General features: G+C 43.4%; 1 protein-coding gene across 3 annotated transcripts in view; it reads left to right on the forward strand.

Moving 5' to 3' along the window:
• Positions 1-436: 436 nt before the first annotated feature.
• CDC123 (cell division cycle 123) overlaps positions 437-25,485 on the forward strand; it is a 33,023-nt gene continuing 7,974 nt past the window's right edge. The window contains exons 1-10 of one of the 3 annotated variants that reach the window (XM_081330849.1): positions 437-465; positions 2,593-2,694; positions 4,266-4,337; positions 6,632-6,695; positions 8,255-8,287; positions 9,617-9,712; positions 15,380-15,486; positions 19,409-19,457; positions 20,916-20,991; positions 22,834-22,956. In XM_081330849.1, coding sequence (XP_081186975.1) covers positions 2,621-2,694; positions 4,266-4,337; positions 6,632-6,695; positions 8,255-8,287; positions 9,617-9,712; positions 15,380-15,486; positions 19,409-19,457; positions 20,916-20,991; positions 22,834-22,956 — 694 coding nt within the window. In that variant the 5' untranslated portion in view covers positions 437-465; positions 2,593-2,620. Of the gene's footprint in view, positions 466-583; positions 605-1,938; positions 2,176-2,592; positions 2,695-4,265; positions 4,338-6,631; positions 6,696-8,254; positions 8,288-9,616; positions 9,713-15,379; positions 15,487-19,408; positions 19,458-20,915; positions 20,992-22,833; positions 22,957-25,485 lie in introns of those variants that run through there. The other 2 variants (XM_081330850.1, XM_081330848.1) reach the window with 2 other exon arrangements.

A 25,485-nucleotide genomic window follows, 5' to 3' on the forward strand; every position in this document is an offset into this window, starting at 1 on the left:
GGCTCCTAGAGATAGGAAAATTAAGAGTCGTCCTCAAGTCTGCTTGAGGCTATTTATTGTAATTATCATTTCGGTTTTTAACTTAAATAAGATATGTGTCCAGATCTGGTTGAATTAAAGCTTAAAATAATGTTCTTGTTCTGTTTCAAAACAGAAACAAATCATTCAGTGTTAAATAAGCCTGAGGTTTCGCTTGTAAACTTATCTCTACATGCCTAACCGAGATCCTCCTACAGATTTTCCTTTTTTAATCGCAGATTGGTTAATAGAAATGCCTGTCACTTACCAGCTCCAAACAAAGCTAGTCTTTCGGCTTTCCTTGGAGGGCAGTGCTAACCACGCAGGCTTTTCATTAGTCGAAGAACAATCCGTTAGCCAATAGAAACGAGAATATGTGAGGTCCCGCCTGCTGCGCTCGTTGATTGGTCGGCTCCTCCAGGAGCAGCTGGGACGATGGTGTAGAAGGTAAAATAAGCGAGCTGGAAGAGCAAACCCGGGTGCGGGGCTGGGGAAGCTGCTGGAAGTGTGTGAATGCATAGGGATACACGTGTGTTCCTACGTACACGTCTCTACATTACAGAGCTTGTTGCTGTTGGGTGCTGGGGTGTGTTAGGTTTGCCAATTATATGTGAATAAGCAGCTGATGGTGACTATGTATATAAATAGAATTTTTTATTGTCCAAGCATGATTGGACACACACACAAGCAATTTATACATACATACACACACACACACACAATTATAAAATATATGTGTGTAGGTATATATAAGAGGGACGCAGTGGGTTAGGACGCTGAGCTTGTCAATCAGAAGGTCGGCAGTTTGGCAGGTCGAATCCCGAGTGCCGCGTAACAGAGTGAGCGCCTGTTACTCATCCCAGCTTCTGCCAACCTAGCAGTTCAAAAGCACGTAAAAATGCAAGTAGAAAAATAGGGACCACTACGGTGGGAAGGTAACAGCGTTCCGTGCGCCTTTGGCGTCTACTCATGCCGGCCACATGACCACGGAGACGTCCTCGGACAAGTGCTGGCTCTTCGGCTTTGAAACGGAGATGAGCACCGGCCCCTAGAGTCGGAAACGACTAGCACGCATGTTCGGGGGAACCTTTACCTTACGTATATATACTGTGTATGTGTGTGTATAGGTATATATGTATGTGTGTATAATTTCAGATAGTCCTCGGTGCTTTACCTTGCTTGCTTATTTATGTATTTTATTATTAAATTTATTTGCCACCCATCTTGTTTTGATGTGACTGAGAGCCGCTACATTTAATATTGTGCGATATAAATCCACCAGCCAATTTCTTTTGGCAGTTCTGAAAATTGTTTGAGACTAATGTGAAGGATGCTTATTAAAATGGCAAAAAAATAATAATATGCTCATTAATAGCTGTTTGTCTTCCTGTGAATTTGGGGGCTGTGCATCAGTTATGGACAAGAAAAAAATTACAACTAAGTGACATCTGTATGTTCAAAGTTGACCTAAGCAGCAGATCATATCAGATGTTTTAAGACCTTTCAGGAAAAAAGACCACTTTGAAATTGAGCTATTTTGACCTCCATTTAGCCACCAAGAAAGTCCTTAGTTAGGTTTCTCTCAGGTGTTTCTCCAAGCTGGAGAAATAATAGTATAATTCCAAAGATGAGCTGAGGCTTTGGAGAATCTCCAGTTAAGGTATCACCTCAGGAGTCAAAGGTTGATGAGCTTTGGAAAAATTAAACATAGAAAAACTAGGTATAATCTGTTTGCAGAACTAGGAAGTCTTCTGATCAATCTGGGTTTTATACCAATTTATACTCAATCTGTGGGACAACATGATGGTCTGAATGAAGAAGGGTTGATCCTTTCGAACACTGATATTGGAGTAGGTTCCTGAGAAAAACCATGGATAGCCAAAACCCCTCATACAAATGGCTCATAGAACACATTAAATCATAATTCTGACAAGGCAGAAATGACTGGGCTCAAATTATATTTTGGACCTATTGTGTGAAGACCTAGTTTTTTGAGAAGTCCATAATTCTGGGATGAATGGAAAGGAGGAGGAGGGGGGAAGAAGAAGAAGAAGAAGAAGAAGAAGAAGAAGAAGAAGAAGAAGAAGAAGAAGAAGAAGAAGAAGAAGAAGAAGAAGAAGAAGAAGAAGAAGAAGAAGAAGAAGAAGAAGTTGTTAGGTGAATGGCTTTGACATAGTGGCAGGGATTGAAAGACAGGTTGGGATTGAGACAAGTCATTTTGTAATTGTAGAACAAGGGTGGACTTCAACTCCCAGAATTCCCCAGCTGGAATCTTAAGCCTAAGAATTCCTGACATTTTTAAATACACATGTTCAAAACTGAAAGCTGAGGATATTTCTCTGTTTAGTTAGGGAAATCAAATCTCAGCACAAAGAACAATTTATCTCTTTGACCTTCTTAAAATATATCCTTCCCATAGATAACCTGCAATGCAGAGTAAAATATTTAGTATTTAGTAAAAATGTTAAAGAAACGAAGTGTCACTATTGAGTCCTTCTGCCTTTAATGAACAGGGTAAAATGGTTGCCTGCACTCGTCTTCAAATGTTAAGTTGCGTTGTTTTCTTTCATGCAGAACTGCCAGCCGTATTTGGAATATAAAGATGAAGAAAGAACAGATACTCAATTGTCAGTTCTCTTCCTGGTATCCTCGTTTCAAGAGGCAGACAATCCGCAGGTACCCGAGACTGATTTCTACCTTGAATTAGATCGAAAGCTTGTCCCCAAAGGTGCTTTTTCAGGAGGCAACTGGACTTCCTTGTTTTTCTTTGAAGATTTTTTGCTTCTCCTCCCAGAAGCTTCTTCAGCTCTGACTGCATGGTGGGGAATAGAAGGAGCTGAGCTGAACTCAGAGCTGAAGAAGCTTCTGGGACAACCATGACCTGGATGACTGAGTCCACAGACAGAGGCTTATTTCTATAGGATTCTCTGCTGAAACACCTTATGGGAATTCCTTAGAGGTTTCTAATAGTCTGTATATAAGGTTTCTGTATGCAAGACAGAACCAGCCAGTCTTTAGGGACAGATTAGAGGCCTTGTTTGTTATTTTGCTTAAAACAACATGGAAGAAGTGAAGCCTTCTCATAATGAAGCTGAATTAAGCAGAATTAGCCACCTAATGCAGGTAGTCCTCGATTTACGGCCATAATGGAGCATATCCAAGACGGTCGTAGGTCACGACCGTCTTGTCGCGCAGCAGCCGTTAAGCGAATGCTGCAGCCGTTATGAGAATATCATAGTATTAAGGAAACCAGTGGTTTGTTACGAGTGTGGTTTTGCTGAAAACTGAAAGTAACTGCCAATTTGGGGCAAAATTTTCATGAAATGCAGTCATGTGACCACAGGCCATCATTTTCAAATGGCTGTAAATGTGGCCTGGTTGCCGAGCAACCAAAATTCATTGGAACTTTGAATCTGGGTCGTAATTGGCTCCCCGGTCAGTCTGTCATAATTTGAACAGTTACTAAGCAAGCAGTCATAAAGCAAGGACTACCTGTATGTTGTTTGAGTCTTTAAGAAAAGAAATGCTGATCTTTTTAAAAAAAAGAGTGAGAAATTGTGATTAATGATAACAGAATAACAAAATAACAGAGTTGGAAGGGACCTTGGAGGTCTTCTAGTCCAACCCCCTTTTGGTAGTGTTTTACATTTTGAACACCTTTATTATTTTTTCCTCTCACATTTTCAATTTTTTTTTGGGGGGGGGAGGATTGGAATGAGGATTTATTACCAGTATCAACACAGTTAATACAAGTAGTTCTCAATTTACAACCACAATTGAGCCCAGAATTTCTGTTGCTAAGTGAGACATTTCTTCAGTGCGTTTTGCCCCATTTTATGACCTTTCTGGCCACAGTTGTTAAAGTGTATCACAGCCATTTATAAGTTAGAACCTGGTTGTTACATGAATCTGGCTTCCCCCATTGACTTTGCTTGTCAGAAGGACTCATCACATGACCCCGGGACACTGCGACCATCCTAAAGATGAGTCAGTCGCCAAGCGTCTGAATTTTGACCATGGGGAGGCTGCAAAAGTCATCACTGTGGAAAAACGGTCATACGTCACTTTTTTTCAGGGCCGTTGTAACTTTGAACGGTCACTAAACAAAATGTTAAGTCGAGCACTACCTGTATAACTGAACTACCCTCGCAGCAGATATTGGCATGAAGTGTAAAATAGTAGCTCTCCTTGCCTTCCGAATTACGGGGTTTCTAAAACTTTTATTTTTAAATCCTTTTCCCTATTAGTGTCATTCTTCCAATACCACAGAATGTAAAGGATTACTTGCTAGATGACGGAACGCTGGTGGTTTCTGGCAGGTAAGAAAACTCCCTTAAAGATTTAGATGTATTTTTAAAACAGTGATGTACGGCTGACCTTTCTAAATACAGCGGCAGCTTTTCTGTCTTCTTTTCGAGGAGCCTTGCGGCTTTAATGACGGAGTAAAGTATGAATACTGTATACAATTCTTTTCGAAGCAGCGCTGGTCAAATGTTGTGTCGCAATAAATCTCTGAGGAAATGGAAGCTGACCCCTCTAAGGCAGGGGTCCCCAACCTAGGCTGTGGCCCACTACCGGGCTGTGGCCTACTGGCCACCGGGCCGTGGGACAGGCTGGTCAGTGCGCGCACTCACCCCTGCTCCCACTTGCGCCCGCAGACCCGTTCGCGCATGCACGTGGGGGCTAGGGCCTGCGCAAACAGGGCTGCTAGCGCATGCGGGATGCCATGGTTCCGACAGATGAAACTCTTCAAAGAACTTTGAGGCCTTCTTTACCTTAAAGAATCTTTATTTGAGTAGCATAGCATTGGCACTAACACAATCGAAGCCAAAAACTGGATTTCCCCTCCCCTGAGCACATAGTATCAAAGCACAATTCCCTCCTCCAGTTAACAGTCATAAATCACATTCCCCAATTAGTTTGAAATGCAGGCTCTCCCTCCAGTTCTCCAGCCCACCAATTCTTACCATCTCTTATTTCATTAACCTTGGTTCTCACGCTAGTTAGTTATGTCTAACTAAACTCTCATGCACGTTCCTCACCCCAGCAACATCTACTCTAAAAGTAAAACATAAGAAGAAAACGGTTGCATCTCTTAACTCTTGTCAAAGCAAAAGCATTCGATGTGAGCTGCGTTGACACGGGAGTTGTACAGCCAGTTTGCAACATGCGCGTGGTTGCCAGTGGCCACGGGTAGCTCCTGCGTGCCTGCGCAAACGGGGCCGCTAGCACCCTGTGGTTGCACGCAGCCCCGTGCACGTGCGCACAAATTTCCAGCTGCTTCCTTTTCCTCCGGGCCGCCAGCGTGAAAAGGTCGGTGACCTCTTCTCTAAGGTGCAAAGAGAAGCATCCCGTATTTTTCAAACCTGCAGTGCACATTTGAATGTGCGCAAAGGTTTTTAAACCTATCATCAGTACAGGTTGTCCTCCATTTTAGTGACCATTTCAAGTTATAACGGCACTGAAAAAAAAGTGACTGACAACTGTTTTTCACACTTAGGACCGTTGTAGCCTCCCCGCGGTCACGTGATCAAAATTTAGACGCTTGGCAACTGGTTCATACTTACGACGGTTGCGGTGTCCCGAGGGTCACGTGATCCCCTTTTGTGACCTTCTGACAAGCAAGGTACTAGTAATGGTGTTTAAAGCCTTACATGGCAGGGGTCCGGAGTACCTTAGGGAACACCTGCTGCCGGCATCAACCTCCCTTCGCCCTGTGCGTTCCCACAGAGAGGGCCTCCTCAGGGTGCCACCGATCAGAGAATGTCGATTGGTGGCCCCCAGGGGAGATCCTTCTCTGTGGGTGCCCCGGAGCTATGGAATCGGTTGCCGGTTGAGCTCCGGATGGCGCCCGATCTTCGCTCCTTTTGCCACGATCTAAAAACATTTTTATTTGAACAAGCCGGCCTGGCCTGATGGGGGATTGGTGGGTTTTTTACTGTTTGTTTTATTGGGGTTTTAATAATGTATTGATTGTTTTTAGTGGGCATATATTTAATCTTCTTTTAACTTTTTTAATCTGGTATTTTTATGCTTGCCCTGTTCACCGCCCTGAGTCCTCCGGGAGAAGGGCGGTATATAAATCTTATTAAATAAATAAATAAATAAATAAAGTCAATGGAGGAAGGCAGATTCACTTAACACCCACTTTTTACTAACTTATCAACTGCAGTGATTCACTTAACAACTGTGGCCAGAAAGGTCCTAAAATGGGACAAACTCACTTAACGACTGCTTCACTCAGCAACATAAATGTTGGGCTCAGTTGTGATTGTAAGTCGAGGACTACCTGTAGTTTACAACACCTCTTTGGCAGAAAGAAACAGCTTCCGAACAAATGCTTTGACGAAGCCACAATTTCAAACATACAGATCATCTTACTGAGTGTTTTCCTACAATAACAATTCCCTGCTTAATACAAACATCATAGTTTTTATTGGGGGGAAAAATACTATTAATTGGCCAAAAAGATCGCTTTCCTTTTGGGGTTTTCCTGAATTGTTTGCTTTAAAGACGTTTTTCGGACATTACATTTTATAAAGGCTACCTTAATAAAAATTAAAACTTTAGGATTTGATTATCCAAAGATTTCACCTTCTGGTTTCTTATTTAGAGAAGATCCCCAAACAATAACCCAAGAAGATGGTGGCGATGAAGAAGAGGCAGAAGAAGCTGTGGTTTGTAGAAACTGTGATACTCTAACTCAGGGGTCTTCAAACTTGGCCCTTTTATGACTTGTGGACTTCAACTCCCAGAATTCCTCATCCAGCATGGGGGAACTATGGCCCCTTTATGACTTGCAGACTTCAACTCCCAGAATTCCTCAGCCAGTCTACCTGGCTGAGGAATTCTGGGCGTTGAAGTCCACAAGTCATAAAAGGGCCAAGTTTGAAGACCCTTGCACTAACTGTTCTTTGTCTCTGATATATCAGCCCTCATTCTGGAATTCCTTACCTTTTCCATAAGTATTAAAGTTATGGCTGAATTATAAAAAAGGTAGACTTTTTTTTTCCAAGCGGACACTCTCTTGGTCCTTCCCTACTGGAACAACCTTGTGTGATCTAGAAAGCTAAGCAAGTTTGGCCCAGGTAGCACTTAGCAAGGAGATCACCAGCACTTCTTAAGACTGTAGTCTAAACTAGGAAAAATAACAAATCACACAAGATTACAATGGAAAAATCGTTCTTATGATGATGTGTCATGAGACTTCACGGATGAGTCTCTGTAGGTCACTAGAAGTTAAGGTTGACTCCAAAACGATTTGATCTGAGTTCTTTTGCAAGATCTGTGGAATTTGGTTTCTGTCTACACAAGTGGAGGGTCTTGGTTGATAGGAAACACCAGCCCCCATTTTTCAGTAGGAAGTCTTCAGCTTACCTCTTTTCCATTGCTCCATGTTTTTGACCTGGGCTAGTTCTGACTTTTGGCCATCTCTTTCAAACTTTTGTCAACCAAGCGGAAGGGGACCCAGAGCATCCACAAGGAAGGAAGGAGAAGAGGCACTCTCAGTTGGGATATCTAGGGAGATGGGTGTTTGTTTGTTTTTTTTCCCTTTATGTTGGGAATTTCTACCTACAGGTTGAATTCGATCCCAGTTGTCCTGAAATTAAGAAGTGCAACGAAAGGGCTTCCAGTTTGCAAAATTGTAGATTGTTAGAGAGGGACTCCCTTTTTTAAAGGGGGTGGATCAGCACGAACTCGACTCAGCCCTTGTGATTTGTAAACCCTAATTTGTGGATTAGACGATTTGAGCTTTGAACCTGTTCCCAAAGGAGCTTTTCCCAAAAAAGCAGCAGGACTTTTCTTGGTTTTTTCCCCCTTGAAGACGTTTCGCTTCTCATCCGAGAAGCTTCTTCGGCTCTGACGGAACGGTGGGGGAGAAAATGGGAGGATTTGTATTCTTCCTTGCAGTCATCTGAACACAGAGAGCTCAGAGAGAGAGAGTGCTAACGACCAGATGAGTTCAAGGAATACAAATCCATCCGTTTCCCCACACCGTTCAGAATGGAAGAAGCTTCTGTGACGAGCAGCGAAATCTTCAAGGGAAAAAAACAAACAAAAGAAAGGTCCAGTTGCCTTTTGGGAAAAGCACCTTTGGGACCTGGTTGACTTGAGAATCTCTGTGAAGATTTGAACTTAATTCACAACTACGTTTATCGGTGCACCACAATTAAGCGGCCGTCAGTTGTCACATTCCCCATCGAAAATAAACTTGCTTCTGGTCTCCTTTTTTCAGTGGTCTGATGATGAAAATACTGCAACGCTCACAGTAAGTCCCTCCGTATTCAATTATTTTTTTCATTGCGAGAGATCCAATAGCCCTAAGAAGTTCTGAGTTATATAAGAGCACATGCCAAACCTTTTCCTTGGGTTTTATCGGGCCGCGAATGTTTGCCTAAGTTAGCAGTTAAAGAGGAGCTTGCAACTTGTTCCTAAAGCAGACAAGTGTACCTAAAAGAAAATGTGAAATAGACATCAGACGTATTGATCAAAGCGAATAGTACTGTATTTAGAACACTGTGAAAAATCCATTCACTTATCTCGCACCATCCAATGTCTAAAATGACTTGTTTAGCAATCAGGTTAATTTGTAGCTCTGAGTTGAAATGGGGGTGTGTGTGTGTGTTTGAGTTTGGTTGTTTTCTTGCAGACGTTTCAATACCCAACTAGGTAACATCATCAGTGCTGGATAATAACATCATCGGTGTTTGGATAATTTTTTATTTATTTTTATTTATTTTAATCCCATTCTTAGGAGCCTTGGTGGAGCAGTGGGCTAATGCCTCCTTAAGTAACACCAGCTGCCTGCAATTAGTGCAGGTTCGCATCCCACCAGGCTCAAGGTTGACTCAGCCTTCCATCCTTCTGAGGTAGGTAAGATGAGGACCCAGATTGTTGGGGGCAATTAAGCTGACTTTGTAATAATGCCGCTTGGGGTGTGTGTGAAAGCCCTAATAAGCAGGCATATACACAGAATGAAGGCTACTGCTAAGCTTGTAAGCCGCCCTGAGTCTTCGGAAAAGGGCGGGATATAAATGGAATTTAAAAAAAAATAAAAAAAAATTATATCCCGCCCTTCTCCGAAGACTCAGGGCGGCTTACAATTTAAGCACAAACCAATGTGCTTAGCAATAGCCTTCATTCTATGTATATGCCTGCTTATTAGGGCTTTCACACACACCCCAAGCGGCATTATTACAAAGTCAGCTTATTGCCCCCAACAATCTGGGTCCTCATTTTACCTACCTCGGAAGGATGGAAGGCTGAGTCAATGAAACGTCTGCAAGAAAACAACCAAGCTCAGAGAGCACCAAGGATCTCTCAGTCAGATTAATTGCATGTTAACAATTTGCTAACCATTTGAAAATCCGGAACTTTCAAATCCAAATATTACAAAATAAAGTAATTGAGGGTGTGTGGGGGGGGTATTTCTTGAGATCCTAAATTGTTTAATGTATCTCTGCTGAGCTTGCTCTGGAGATGGTTGTTATAAACATTTGGCTTATATACAACAATTGCAATACAAAGTTATTTCTCCTGGAATACTGTTTGTGTTAGTTTTTATTTCTAGAGACGTTTCTCTTTTGTGGTTTTCCAGGCACCAGAATTTCCTGAATTTTCCCTTAAAGTTGAAGAGGCGATCCATTCCTTGGGAGGCAACGTTTTTCCAAAGCTTAACTGGAGTGCTCCAAGGGTAATGTGAATTTAATTAAAGTGCAAATTGGTATAAAGATTCAATTTCACTTTTATGTCTGTGGAGGTTCTCAGTCATCCAGATGACGCTTGTCCCAAGGGATGCTTTTCCAAAAGGCAACTGGACTTTCTTGGTTTTTTCCCTTGAAAACATTTCACTTCTGGTCCAAGAAGCTTCTTCAGTTTTGACCTTTATGGCGGTAAACATCCCTGGGCATTTTTTTAAAAAAAACGTTATTTAATTCCTTCTGCAGTTTTAGAAGGAAAATATAAGAACACTTCGTTTCTCATGTCTTTGAGAATTGAGGAAGATGGAATGAAATATTGCATTGCAAGTTCTGTTCAGATTCTCAGTCAAGATTTATTCAGGCCTTGAGAAGAAAAACCTACCAGCCTGTCCATATCAATATATTAATTTTTCATGGGGATGATAGAGGATCCAATAGGAGACTTCATTTTTAGATGGTACAGATAGTCCTTGACTTCCAACAGTTTGTTTAGTGACCCTTCAAAGTTACAGTGGCGACTTATGAAAAAAAGCGACTTATGACCATTTTCACACGTAAGACCATTGCAGCTTCCCCATGGTCATGTGATCAAAATTCAGATGCTTGGCAACTGACTCGTAGTTATGACGGTCGCAGCGTCCTGGGGTCACGTGATCAAAATTCAGACGCTTGCCAACTGACTCATACTTATGACGGTCACAGCGTCCCAAGGTCACATGATCAAAATTCAGGCGCTCGGCAACTGTCTCGTAGTTATGACGGTCACAACGTCCCAGGGTCACATGATCAAAATTCAGACGCTTGGCAACTGACTCCTATTTATGACTGTCACAGAGTCCTGGGGTCACGTGATCAAAATTCAGAAGCTTGGCAACTGACTCGTACTTATGATGGTCTGCAGGGTCCCAGGGTCACGTGATCCCCCTTTTGCGACCTTCTGGCGAGCAAAGTCAGTGGGGAAGCTGGATTCATTTAACAACCTTACTACCAACTTAAGCAACCGCAGTGTTTCCCTTAACAACAATCCGTGGCGTGAAAGGGGGTAAAATGGGGCAAAACTCACTTAACAAATGCCTCACCAGCAAACGTTTTGGGCTCAGCTGTGATTGTAAGTCTAGGATTACCCGTGCTTAAATGTACAAGATGCATTTCAACTGTTCAAGAAAGTTCCTCAGGAAAGAATGTTCTGAATTTTGAAGCAGACTTTTAAAAAGAAAAAAAAAAGTTTTAGGCCAGGGTTAGGCAACCTTGGCTCTTTTATGACTCGTGGACTTCAACTCCCAGAATTCCTGAGCCAGCATGGCTCAGCTTGGAAACCTCTCCCTTTCCTCTCAGCGTGGCTGGCTCAGGAATTCTGGGAGTTGAAGTCCACGAGTCATAAAGCGGCCTAGGCCTAGGCCAGGGGTAGGCAACCTTGGCTCTTTTAGGACTCGTGGACTTCAACTCCCAGAATTCCTGAGCCAGCATGGCTCAGCTTGGAAACCTCTCCCTTTCCCCTCAGCGTGGCTGCCTCAGGAATTCTGGGAGTTGAAGTCCACGAGTCATAAAGCGGCCTAGGCCTAGGCCAGGGGTAGGCAACCTTGGCTCTTTTATGACTAGTGGACTTCAACTCCCAGAATTCCTGAGCCAGCATGGAAACCTCTCCCTTTCGCCTCAGCGTGGCTGGCTCAGGAATTCTGGGAATTGAAGTCCACGAGTCATAAAAGAGCCAAGGTTGCCTATCCCTGTAGGCCTTTCCTTTGGGAAAATTCTCCCTCTGCCCCACATTAAAAGAAACTTAACGTCAGATGGATTATGCCACAATGGTGCTATCCCTTGTGTCGTTCAAAAGGACCCAGCTGCGCTAATCTGCCGCAATCTCAATTTACCATAGAGGCAAGCATAAATCAGCTGGTCTTGAAGAAAGCCTTGTACATTCTCAGCGGCATTAATGAGCTTTAGGGGCAAGCCGAAAAGTTTGGCCTCTTTAACAGCCTCCCAAATGAGTTATTGCCATGTAGAACAGAGACTTCTAAAGAAATTGGGCAATTAATTTGGCCTGAAGGGTACCGTCCAAAGCTCCTTTAGATGGGAGCCTGATTGCCTTCAGGGGGAATAAATTTTGAGAGAGCACAAATAACATCGGGCCTTGAAAGGACTAAGTGGGCACTTGATGAGTTTTTGGTAATGTCTATAAACAAGCAGGTTGCTTTTTCTTTGCTCTTTAAATTGTTAGCTTTATTGCACTACATCAAGTGCTGTTCCTTGCAAAAGCGGTAATGAGAGCTGCTTCCAAAGAATCCAATACCATCATATTTTAATCCAATCTCCTCTAGTTTTTTTTTTTAATGCGTTTGAACTCTCTGTTTTTCACTGAAGTTGCTCGGGGTGAATTTTGTTAAGCCTTGAACAAGGACACATCGCTCTGTTTCTCTTGCAGACAAATCTAGATATGAACTTCCAGCGTAGGTAAATCCTTTGACTTAACAACTACAGTAATGAGCTGAATTTCTGTGGCCAATCAAGGAAGTTGTTAAATGAATTATACCCAGTTTGGCAACCTTCTATGCCACGGTTGTTAAGCGAATCACTGCAGTTCTTAGGTGAATCCTGCACGTGACCCCGGGACATTGCAACCGTCATAAAAATGAGTCACTTGCCAAGCGTCTGAATTTTGATCCCATGACTATGGGGATGCTGCAACGGTCATAAGTGCGAGGATTGGTGATGATGATGATGATGATGTTGGAAGGGACCTTGGAAGTCATCTAGTCCAACCCCCTGCTCAAGCAGGAGAACCTATACCAGTGATGGCGAAACTTTTAGAGACCAAGTGCCCAAACCACAACCCCAAACCCACTTATTTATCACAAAGTGCCAGGGCCGCATCAACATTGTGGTGCCCTCGGGGGGGGTGGGCAGGGAGGCACCTCTGAGTGCCACCTCTGGCACTCAAAAACTGGGGGCGCCAAAATGGCCCACCGTGCTGCAAGGCGCCAAAATGGCTGCTGCCGCGCCACGGGGTGCAGATACAAGGCACTGCACCATGCAAGAACGGGGCAGGGCTAGTGAGTATCACGCAGGCACTTGTTGTTGTTAGCTGCGAAGTCGTGTCCGACCCATCGCGACCCTATGGACAACATTCCTCCAGGCCTTCCTGTCCTCTACCATCTTCTGGAGTCCATTTAAGCTCACGCCTACTGCTTCAGTGACTCCATCCAGCCACCTCATTCTCTGTCGTCCCCTTCTTCTATTGCCCTCGATCTTTCCCAGCATTAGGCTCTTCTCCAGTGAGTCCTTCCTTCTCATTAGGTGGCCAAAGTACTTGAGTTTTAGCTTCAGGATCTGGCCTTCTAAAGAGCAGTCAGGGTTGATCTCCTCTAGGACTGACCGGTTTGATCGCCTTGCAGTCCAAGGGACTCGCAGGAGTCTTCTCCAGCACCACAGTTCAAAGGCCTCAATTCTTTGGCGCTCAGCCTTTCTTATGGTCCAACTTTCACTGCCATACATTGCAACTGGGAAGACCATAGCCTTGACTATACGCACTTTTGTTGACAGGGTGATGTCTCTGCTTTTTAGTGTGCTGTCTAGATTTGCCATGGCTTTCCTCCCCAGGAGCAAGCGTCTTTTAATTTCTTGGCTACAGTCCCCATCTGCAGTGATCTTGGAGCCCAGGAAAATAAAATCTGTCACTACCTCCATTTCTTCCCCATCTATTTGCCAGGAATTGAGAGGGCCAGATGCCATGATCTTGGTTTTCTTAATGTTAAGTTTCAACCCAAGTTTTGCACTCTCCTTCTTCACCCGCAACAAGAGGCTCTTTAGTTCTTCTTCACTTTCTGCCATTAGAGTGGTATCATCTGCGTATCTTAGGTTGTTGATATTTCTTCCGGCAATCTTAATTCCAACTTTTGATTCATCTAGCCCTGCCTTTCTCATGATGTGCTCTGCATATAAGTTAAATAGGCAGGGCGACAGTATACAGCCTTGCCGGACTCCTTTCCCAATTTTGAACCAATCAGTGGTTCCGTGTCCAGTTCTCACTGTTGCTTCTTGATCTGCATATAGGTTTCTCAAGAGACAGGCACTAGCCCTGCCCTATTTGCAGCGTGTGCGTGCTCGCGGCCCCATGTGCGCATGCACGCATGTAAAATGCTTCCAGTTCACCAATTGACAATGGTTGGTGACCTCTGCTCTACCACCTCTACTCGAGCTTCACCTCCTTTGTGCTGGGCGGGGCTCCTGCTCCAGGTTTCGGTGACGGCCTGATGGACTTGCTGCTGGTGGCAGTGGCGCATGTGCCAACAGGGAGGGCTCTGAGAGCCGCCTCTGGGACGCGTGCCAAAGGTTCGCCACCACCGACCTATACCATTTCAGACAAATGGCTGTCCAGTCTCTTCTTAAAAACTTCCAGTGTTGGAGCATTCACCGCTTCTGGAGGTAGGTTGTTCCACTGGTTAATTGTTCTAACTGTCAGGAAGTTTCTCCTTAGTTCTAGGTTGCTTCTCTCTTTGGTTAGTTTCCATCCATTGCTTCTTGTCCTGCCTTCAGGTGCTTTGGAGAATAGCTTGACTCCCTCTTCTTAGGGGCAGCCCCTGAGATATTGGAAGACTGCTATCATGTCCCCCCTCGTCCTTCTCTTCATTAAACTAGACATACCCAATTCCAGCAGCTGTTCCTTATAGGTTTTAGTCTCCAGTCCCCTAATCATCTTTGTTGCTCTTCTCTGTACTCTTTCCAGAGTCTCAACATCTTTTTTACATCGTGGTGACCAAAACTGGATGCAGTATTCCAAGTGTGGCCTTACCAAGGCCTTGTAAAGTGGTAGTAACACTTCACGTGATCTGGATTCTATCCCTCTGTTAATGCAGCCTAGCACTGAGTTGGCTTTTTTGGCAGCTGCAGCACACGGCTGGCTCATATTTAAGTGATTGTCCACTAGGACTCCGAGATCTCTCTCACAGTTACTACTATTGAGCACGGTACCACTTATATTGTACCTGTGCATTTGGTTTTTCTTGCCTAAACGTAGAAGCTTACTTTTTTCACCATTGAATTCATTTTGTTAGATAGCGCCCAGTGTTCAAGTCTGTCCAGATCCTCCTGTATCTTAAGCCTGTCTTCTGGAGTGTTGGCTATTCCTGCCAGCTGGGTGTTAGTCATTTGCAGTGTTGTATCTCTGAATGGTTGCTAAACGAATGGTCAGAAGTCGAACCACTGCAGTTATTAAATTAGTAACACAGCCGCTAAGTGAATCTGGCTTCCCCATTGACTTGCAAAAGGGGATCACATGACCCCAGGACATTGCAACGGTGATAGATATGAGTTGCTTGCTAAGAGTCTGAATTATGATCACGTGATGATGGGGGAGGCTGTCATGGCCGTACGTGTGAAAAACGGTCATAAGTCCCTTTTTCAGTGATGTGACTTTGAACGGTCATTAAACGAACAGTAGTAAGTTGAGGACTGCCTGTAATCACCCAGTTCCCACAAAGAGAAAAAGGCACAGTTCCTTTCAGTGTTGCTTGCACCCACAAGTGTTGCTTGCACTCTCGCACACTCCAAAGCAGTTTTTGGAAATTGGACCGCAAAGCTCCGATTTCGTGGTGTTTTTACCTGTGGAAATACTAGCCTGAAATAGACCGTTAAATGCGTGTCTGGAATAAATCTGTTTTCTTTAGGATGCCTACTGGATCGCTATGAATAATTCCCTGAAGTGCAACAGCCTCAGCGATATCTTCCTGCTTTTCAAGAGTTCGGATTTCATCACTCGTGACTTCACTCAGCCGTAAGTAGTGGCAATGGATTTGCCTGTTGTGATTCAGGGTCAGCCTGTGGGTTCGGCAGTTGGGTCGGACGACTCAGAGGAGGAGGAGGGGGGTGTTGAAGAGCTTGCTGAGGGGGTTGAAGATCTTGCTGATGAGAGCCCTCAGCCAGGCCCCTCCCACCTGGTCACGACAGAGACCCAGCTGTGTGAGCCTGACAGCGTGGATGAAGATGACCCACAGCTGGCCCTGTTCAAGGACGCCCGACGCAGGAGGCAGTCAATCAGGAGTAAACAGAGGAAGGCAATGGGGCACCTCAGAAGGAGGCAGAGAGAAGCCACGCCCTGAACTGTATAAAAGGGGAATGCGTGGGAGGGCTGGTTTGCTGAAGGCAACCGCTTGAAAAGCTCCTGTTTCTTGGTTCGTGTTTTGTTCCGTTTGTTTTTGTATTAATAAATTTGGCAGGCTTAATTCCAGCCTCTTGCCTTCTTGTAAAAGGGGTTGTCCCTGCCTTTTCTGCAGGGCCGGTAGCAGGCTGGTACAGAACATTGCCCTTTGAAGAGGGAGGTTTTCTTCTTGTGTCCCAAGCTCTGAAAAATTGGATTCAATCTGAATTTGTTGTTATCAGTTGTTTGCCCTGTAGGTTATTTCCCTGTTTATCCCATGGCAGCTTGTAGAGGGACATGTTAAAAAGTCAGGTTGGCAGATGCAATTGCGTGGGCAAACCTTCCTTGCTAGGTTGAGTGGTTTGGTATTATCCCCCCAAAATGGTCTCTCTTCCTAAATGCAAAACGTTCCTACAGGTGGTCCTTGACTTACGACAGTAACGGACTCTGGCCTTTCTGCTTTACAGCATGATAGTCACAAGTTGAGGCATCCAGGTGATTGACCTGATTTTAGCATATATATTTTTTTGTGGCAGCCATAAAACAAAAGCTGCAGGTTATTAAGAGAAGACCCTTAATAAGTTAAGTGAATCTATTGTCCACACTGGGTTTTTTTTTTCCTTTTTTTTTCTTTTTCTTGCCAGAAACTGGAAGTTAACACTGGTTACTGGCAAAAAGAAAATTAAACTATAAATGGGAAATTAGACAGTGGGAGATTCAGTCAATCAGAATAGAGCTGGAAAGGGACCCTGGAGGTCTTCTAGTCCATCCCCCTGCACAAGCAGGGAGACCCTGTGGCATTTCAGACAAGTGACTGTCCAGTCTCTTCTTTAAAAAAAAATCTCCAGTGATGGAGCACTGAAATAAACAGACATCCTGATCCGGTTAACCATTCATTATTTTTGGTATTGATTAAATGCTGAATAAACCCCAGGAAGTGAAAATGGTAAATGTTAATTGGGCACAAGGAAGGAAAGTGCTGAACAGGTGAAAATTGCCTTCATTCTTTATTCAGTTCCTCAAATAGGTTTATAGATTAAAACGATAGAAGGAAAAGCCCACAGGCTTTGTTCATTCTACAGGGTAAACTTTCGATAATTTAATAGCGCCAATAAAATACGATGGAAATGGAAAACTGGGAGAGATTATACTCCTCAATTTACCATCATTTGTTTAGTGACCGTTCGAAGTCACCACGGCAATGAAAAAAAGGGACTTGTGACCGTTTTTCACACAGACGACCGTTGCAATCACGGGATCAACATTCGGATAATTGGCAACTGGCTCGTATTCATGACAGTCGCAGTGTGCCAGGGTCACGTGATCCCCTTTTGTGACCTCCTGACAAGCAATGTCAACGGGGGTGGGGTGGGGGGGGAATCCAGTTTCACTCTCAACAGCCGTGTTGTTAACTTAACAACTTCAGGGATTCACTTAAGAACTGTGGCGGGAAAGGTCGTAAAATGGAGCAAAAATCGCTTAACAAATGTCTTGCTTAGCGTGTTGGGTTCCATTGTCATAAATCAAGGTTTGCCTGTACAGCATAAAAAGAGCAAAGTTTTCCCTTTAACAATGTCAAGTTAAGTAGCACCAGATTGGAAGCTGAGAAGTTGTTGTGATTCAGGGCCAGCCTGTGGGTCCGGCAGCCGGCTCGGATGTCTCGGATGACTCAGACGAGGGGGAGGAGGAGGGTGTTGAAGACGAACTTGCTGATGATGGCTTGGAGGCTTCGCAGAGCCCCCAGCCAGGGCCCTCTTCTCAGCTGTGCGAGCCCGACAGTGCGGATGATGATGACCCACAGCTGGCCCTGTTCAAGGACGCAGGAGGCAGTCAAGCAGGAGCAAGCAGAGAAAGGCTGTGGGACTCCTCGGAAGGAGGCACAGGGAGGCCACGCCCTGAACTCTAATAAAGGGAGTGTTTGGGGAAGGGCTGGTTGCTGAAAGCAACCGCTCCATTTGAGGATCACAGTTCCAGTGTTTTGTTTCTTGTTCTGTTGTTTGTGTAATAAATCTTGGCAGACGCCTTCCAGCTTCAGACGCTCTCCAGCCTCTGCCGTTTGTACAGGGGTTGCCTTTCTGCAAGGCCGGTAGCAGGCTGGTTCAGAACAGAAGTGTGAGTCTTTATTCTTCCACTGTTTAAAAGATATTTAACAGAATAACAAAATGACAGAGTTGGAAGGGATCTTGGTCTTCTAGTCCGACCCCCTGCTCAAATAGGATACCCTTTACCGTTTATTTCAAATCTAATGTATATAAAGAAGCAACCTGGAATTAAGGAGAAACTTCCTGACGGTGAGGACAATCAACCAGTGGAACAGCTTTGCCTTCAGAAATCGTGGGAGATCACTGGAGATCTTTAAGAAAAGACTAGACAGTCACCTGTCTGAGATGGTACTATAGGTTCTCCTGCTTGAGCAGGGGGCTGGACTAGAAGACCTCCAAGGTCCCTTCCAGCTCTATTCTATTCTTCTCTACTTGGACCACAAAGGAATGGCTTTGTGCCTCCTCAGCAAATTAAGGGAGATTGAACCAAGAAGAAGCAGGCTTTGGGGACAGCTGACCCACACTGTTGTAATATTCTGCCCCATAAATTCATCGGGAACCCATCACAAATACCCTCCAGTCCTCTCCACTTCAAAGGAGCATTTGGAGATTAGGATCTGCAACTGTGGATCGCCTCTAGCTCTTAGACCCTGTTTTCCCCCTCCTCCCTGTATTTATGTTTTGATGCTCCTCCCCAGGGAGAGTCAGCTGTGGTGTGTCTGCAGTTTGGTGGGCTATAAATGTTAGCCAATAAATCGATTAAATTGTTTTTGCAAGAGGCAAGACACTTGATGGAGTAGGTCTGATGGAAAAGAATATTTGTAGGTCGGAGTTGAAATGAGGGGTCCTTGGTGCTTTCTGACCTTGGTTGTTTCCTTGCAGACGTTTCATGACCCAACTAGGGAACATCATCAGTGCTAGAAGGGAGGGTGGGGGTTTGCTCAGAGATTTGAACTGTGGGGTCCTTGGTGCTCTCTGAGACATTTCGTTACCTAACTAGGGAACCTCATCAGTCCTAGAAGAGAGTGGGGTTTGCGGAGAGGAGGAGGAGGAGAACTGTGGGGGCGTCCTGGGTGCTCTCTGAGCTTGGTTGTTTTCTTCCAAGCCTTTCATTACCTGACTAGATAACATCTTCAATTTTAGAGTGTGTGGAGAGGAGTAGGACTGTGGGGGTCTTTAATTCTCTCTGAGCTTGGTTGTTTCCTTGCAGACATTTCATGACCCAACTAGGGAACATCATCAGTGGTAGAAAGGAAGGGAGTTTGCGGTGAGGAGGAGGAACTCTCTGTGCCTGGTTGTTTTCTTGCAGACGTTTCATTATCGAACTAAGGAACATCGTCAGTGCTAGAAGGGGAGGGTGGGGTTTGTTCTCATCAGCTGATTTGATTGTTTACTTATTGACACTGTGAGCAAGTGCTGGTTGAGTCACTGAGGATCCTCTCAGGATGGGTTGCTCGTACCTGTTGCTGTTAAAGACAAATTTGCAAATCTTATCAGGTCTGTTTCTTCCTCTCTAGGTTTATCCATTGCAACGATGATTCCCCTGACCCTTCTTTGGATTATGAAGTAAGTAAGTGACAGCTACTCCTCTTAGGCTCGCATTTTGAACCCAGCACAAAAACGTCCCTTCCATGTCAAGTTCCACAGGACAAAAATAAATTAAATGCACACAAATCGGTTCGGTTCTCTGACTTTGCTAGTTCCATGTAAAACATCTAAGCAAACATCTGGTGGGTTGTTTTGTTGTTGTTGTTTTGTTTTAACTTGGTCAAATGGAGGGAAGATATTTGAGAGAAAATCAACTTGAGTTTGATCTTGAGCAGTTGGGAACGTTGGATTTTGGGGGAGTGGATTAGTTAGAAGGATTTTCTGGATGACCAGTATGGAGGGGAGAGAGAATAGCTATAATAGCTTGAAAGGTGGATGGATGGAGAGAGAGAATAGCTACAATAGCTAGAGAGATGGATGGATGGATAGATGGATGGAAAGAGAATAGCTATAATAGCTAGATGGATGGATGGATGGATGAATAGAGATAGCTATAATAGCTAGAGGGATGTATAGATGGATAAGATGGATGGAAAGAGAATAGCTATAATAGCTAGATGGATGGATGAATAGAGAGAGAATAGCTATAATAGCTAGAGAGATGGATGGATGGAGAGAGAATAGCTATAATAGCTAGATGGATGGATGGATGGATGAATAGAGATAGCTATAATAGCTAGAGGGATGTATAGATGGATAAGATGGATGGAGAGAGAATAGCTATAATAGCTAGATGGATGGATGGATGGATGGATGAATAGAGATAGCTATAATAGCTAGAGGGATGTATAGATGGATAAGATGGATGGAAAGAGAATAGCTATAATAGCTAGAGGGATGGATGGATGGAAAGAGAATAGCTATAATGGATGGATGAATAGAATAGCTAAGCTAGAGAGATGGATGGATGGATAGAGAATAGCTATAATAGAGAGATGGATGGATGGAGAGAGAATAGCTATAATAGCTAGAGGGATGGATGGAGAGAGAATAGCTATAGAGAGATGGATGGATGGAGAGAGAATAGCTATAATAGCTAGAGAGATGGATGGATGGAGAGAGAGAGAGAGGGAGAGAGAGAGAGATGAAAATTGGAGACTGCCCATCACACCGTGATTATTGGGAGTTTGTTGATGTCATTATTATTGGTTTTGTTATCCTCATAATTTTAACTTTGCTTAAGTATAATAGGATTGCAAACCTCTCAGATTCACTACTAGATTAGACCAGCCTGTAAGCCTAGTAAAATAAATAAGTGGAAGTTAAATGCATTCCACAATTCATATCATTTGCTTGGTAGCTTCATTCCATGCGTGACCTCATCAAGGGTTTTTTCAGAAGTTGAAGATCACAAGGTCAGCCTTAAGAGAGCTTCTTTGTTTTCAACATTTTGCAATTTCTTAATTACCCCTTGAGATGAAAATGGGTTGTTTTTTTCCATGCCAGCTAATCAGAATTTTGTCTCCCTTCCCTTAGCTTGTCCTCCGAAAATGGTGTGAATTGATTCCAGGGGCAGAATTCAGGTGCTTTGTGAAGGAAAACAAACTTATTGGTGAGTTTATCAGTAAAAGCTCATTCATCCTCTGCTGTGTCTAAAGCTTTTCTAGACATTTTTATTGTAACTCTCCTGCATTTCACAGGTAAGACTGCATATTAAATTTTGGCCATGATTCTTTTTGTCCGTGTCCTGTTAATAAGTCATAATCATTTTATTTCCATCGAGTTTTTCCCACAACGGTCCAAACAGCTCAAAAAATTAATAACGTGAAATACCATCCTGGAATCTCATTGGATCTTAATATTTATGCATTATCTGAGGACTTAATATATGTTCTTTTCTACATCTGTTTTTTTTTAAGTTACAAGTTGCCTGCTTTTTTGGCTCACGGCTCACTAGTTCAGCTTTGAAATCTGGAGTTTGCACGGTTGCTTCTGGCATAACAGAAAGAAATTTAGTTTTCCTAACATTCCTGGGTCTTGTCAAAAGACCTCTGATTTGAAATATCTGCAGAGCTTGCACCCTGAAACTGCTAACTTATAGCAGTTTCTGTCCTAAAATATTGTTACTTATCAAGATTTCAAATAGGACAGAGGTGACTTCAACATATTTTCTACCCAGATATGCCTGGCTTATTTATTTACTTAGCACACGGCATGAAATACATGGATAGCAGCAGTAAAGATGTATGAAAGAAACAACAACCACATAATAATATGCACATATGATGGAGACGTGCGGTCAGTATTGTAAGATAAATGAAATTCAAGAAGTTATGAATGAAAGCGAATATATGTATCCCAGGATAATGTTGCAGGATCCAATCTGGGTCAGTCACCATTGGTTCCAGTGACCAACCCAGATTGGATCAAGAAGTTATCTATTAAGTTACAAGTTGCATTTTAATATCCTTTGATTCATTGAAATAAAATTAGTGTTTTATACTATATTAATAACTGGGCCATTTACGCAATTAAGCATGGTGCAGGTAGTCTTATCATACCGTAGTCTTTATAGTTTTATCATAACCTTATCACAGCCTTATCAAAGCCTTATCACAGCCTTATCACAGCCATATCACAGCCTTATCATAGCCTTATCACAGCCTTATCAAAGCCTTATCAAAGCCTTATCATAGCCTTATCACAGCCTTATCACAGCCTTATCACATCTTAGCTTTATCATAGCCTTATCATAGTCTTAGACTTATGACCACAATTGAACCCCAAATTTCTGTTGCTAAGCAAGACAATTCTTAAGTGAGTTTAGCCCCATTTTACAACCTTCCTCACCAGTTGTTCTGTCACTGCAGTCATTAAGTTAGCAACACATTTATTAAGTGAATTTGGCTTCCCCATTGATTTTGCTGGTCAAAAGGCTGCAAAAGGGGATCACATGACCCCGGGACTCTGCAACCATCATAAATACGACTTAATTGCCAAGCGACTGGATTCTGATCACATGACCGTGGGGAGGCTGCAACGGTCGTAAGTGTGAAAAACGGTCATAAGTCACTCAGTGCCGTTGTAACTCCGAACGGTCACTAAACGAAGCTGAGGGCCAGCCGTATTTTTTAATTGGAGAAAGTCTTCTTTTCCTTAATTGGGCTGTTTTTCCTTTTGACTTTGTGTTTAGCAGGGTTCGTTTGCCTTCGCAAGTAATCTGAAATGCCTATTCGTTACCATGCTTGTAAGGGGAATGTTTGGCGCCTTTCAAAATGTAATTAATTAGAATAAATAAGATCTAAGCAGGTTCAGGGTTTTTTTTTATTTATTTATCAACAAAAGCAGTGCAGTAAGTACCATTGGGGCCGTTGTTCTCTCACTATGCTTTAATTCCAATTTTATTATAATGCCACTGTAGTAAAAATTACAACGAATACAATTTTTCATCCAGGGATATCTCAGCGGGACTACACTCAGTACTATGAACACATCGCTAAACAGAAAGAGGAGATTTGCAGATGCATACAGGATTTTTTCAATAAACACATACAGTATAAGTTTTTGGATGAAGATTGTGAGTATCCTTTTAATTTGAATAAGAGGCCGGTACTTTCTAATAACTGCAAGCTTCTCTTTCAAGCAATGCCCTTCGTCAATTTATCCACTCGCCCCTTGCCAATTTGGCTGGTTGTTTTCTGCTGAAGTCCTGCAAAAGCAGAAGCATGAATGGAAGTCGAACCACATACAGTAAATAGCTCATTTAGTTGGGAATTATTTTTATCCACGGACACCCAAGCAGCTGAGGATAGAAGCTAAAATCATCACAGAATAACTAAGTTGGAAGGGACCTTGGAGGTCCTCTAGTCCAACCCCCTGCTGAAGCAGGAAGCCCTATTTCAGACAAAGGGCTGTTCAATCTCTTCTTCAAAACTTCCATTATTGGAGCACCCGTAACCTCTGGTGGGAAGCCATTCCACTGATTAATTGTTCTAACTTTCAGGAAATTTCTCCTTAGTTCTAGGTTGCTTCTCTCCTTGATGAGTTTCCATCCATTGCTTCTTGTCCGGCCTTCAGGGGCTTTTGAGGGGGGAAAATATCACAATACGGGCTACATCATCTCTGCTCTCTTTTTTTCCTGTTCACTTCTTGGCCTTGAGAAGGGTATTGAATCAGCCTTAGGAGGAACTGACTGTTCCACCCTAATTTGGGGAGGAGAAATTCCAATACGATATTGGTTATCATATTGATGTATTTATATTCATTGTGTTCCTTTGTCATCGTTTATTTTATTGTTCTGTTATTTTACTTCTGTTTGCCTGCCTTTCATGTTTCTAGAGTAGCCTAGAGCAGCCCTAGGCCAAGGTAGACAGCAAATGAATGTAACCAATTGAACAAATAAATGTAGACAGATCAGATCTTGATACGTTTGATTGACACCCCATTCTCGGGTGAGAAACCTATCTGTGTCTAGCCCTAGACTCAGGAAATCCGGTAGGCTTCACCAAGTTAGTCACTATTTATGTGAAGTGGTACAGGGTCTCCTGCTTGAGCAGAGGGCTGGACTAGAAGACCTCTGAGGTCCCTACCAACTCTTATTATTCTCTATTGTTCTAAGTGTAATGGTCTGGGGCCAAGCATTCTAGGGGGTCTTACATTCCATTCAGGGAGGAGGGGAAAAAAAAGCCCTGTTCATTTTTGAAAAGTAAAATTTACATTCAGAATTTCTTAACATTAAAACGAACCAGAAGACGTTATGCTATTAAGACAGAAGAGCGATTTACTCGGTTAACCTTTTGACGATGCAAGTAATTTTAATTTAAACAGTTTACAATTTAAATTACAGGTAGTCCTCAATCTAGAACAAGTTTTTTTTTTTGAGGGGGGGGGCTGCTGCAAAGGTCGTAACTGTAAAAAAACGTCATAGGTCACATTTTTCAGTGCCGTTGTAACTTTGAACTTGACCTACAGCAGTTTGTTTCATGAAGGGGTAGGCAACCTTGGCTCTGTTATGACTCGTGGACTTCAACTCCCAGAATTCCTGAGCCAGCCACGCTGAGGGGAAAGGGAGAGGATTCCAAGCTGAGCCGTGCTGGCTCAGGAATTCTGGGAGTTGAAGTCCACGAGTCATAAAAGAGCCAAGGTTGCCTACCCCTGGCCTAGACCTATGCCATTTTATGACTCGTGGACTTCAACTCCCAGAATTCCTGAGCCAGCCACGCTGAGGGGAAAGGGAGAGGATTCCAAGCTGAGCCGTGCTGGCTCAGGAATTCTGGGAGTTGAAGTCCACGAGTCATAAAAGAGCCAAGGTTGCCTACCCCTGGCCTAGACCTATGCCATTTTATGACTTGTGGACTTCAACTCCCAGAATTCCTGAGCCAGCCACGCTGAGGGGAAAGGGAGAGGATTCCAAGCTGAGCCGTGCTGGCTCAGGAATTCTGGGAGTTGAAGTCCACGAGTCATAAAAGAGCCAAGGTTGCCTACCCCTGGCCTAGACCTATGCCATTTTATGACTCGTGGACTTCAACTCCCAGAATTCCTGAGCCAGCCACGCTGAGGGGAAAGGGAGAGGATTCCAAGCTGAGCCGTGCTGGCTCAGGAATTCTGGGAGTTGAAGTCCACGACTCATAAAAGAGCCAAGGTTGCCTACCCCTGGTTCAAAGTTGCAACGGCACTGAAAAATGTGACTTATGATTGTTTTTCACACTTACGGCCTTTGCAGCATCCCCATGATCACGAGATCAAAATTCAGATGCTTGGCTACTGACTCATACTTATGACCGTTGCAGCATCCTGGGGGGTCGTGTGATCCCCTTTTGCGGCCTTCTGACTAGCATAGTCCATGGGGGAGCCAGATTCACTTAACAACCGTGTTGCTAACTTAACAACTGCAGTGATTCCCTTAGCAAGTGCGGCAAGAAAAGTCGTTTCATTTGACAATATAAATTTTTGGGCCCAGTTGCAGTTGTTAAGTCAAGGACTGCCTGTAATCAGTTTTAATTTAAAGATAGTTAAAATTTAAAATCGTTTTAGAAATTTAAAATAAGTTAAAAGATAACTTTAAACTTACTTGAAGCTTTTACCCCCTTTTTTTTTGCTTACTCAT

Source organism: Vipera berus (assembly GCF_964194415.1).
Source record: "Vipera berus genome assembly, chromosome: 6".
In the NCBI taxonomy this organism is placed as follows: domain Eukaryota; kingdom Metazoa; phylum Chordata; class Lepidosauria; order Squamata; family Viperidae; genus Vipera; species Vipera berus.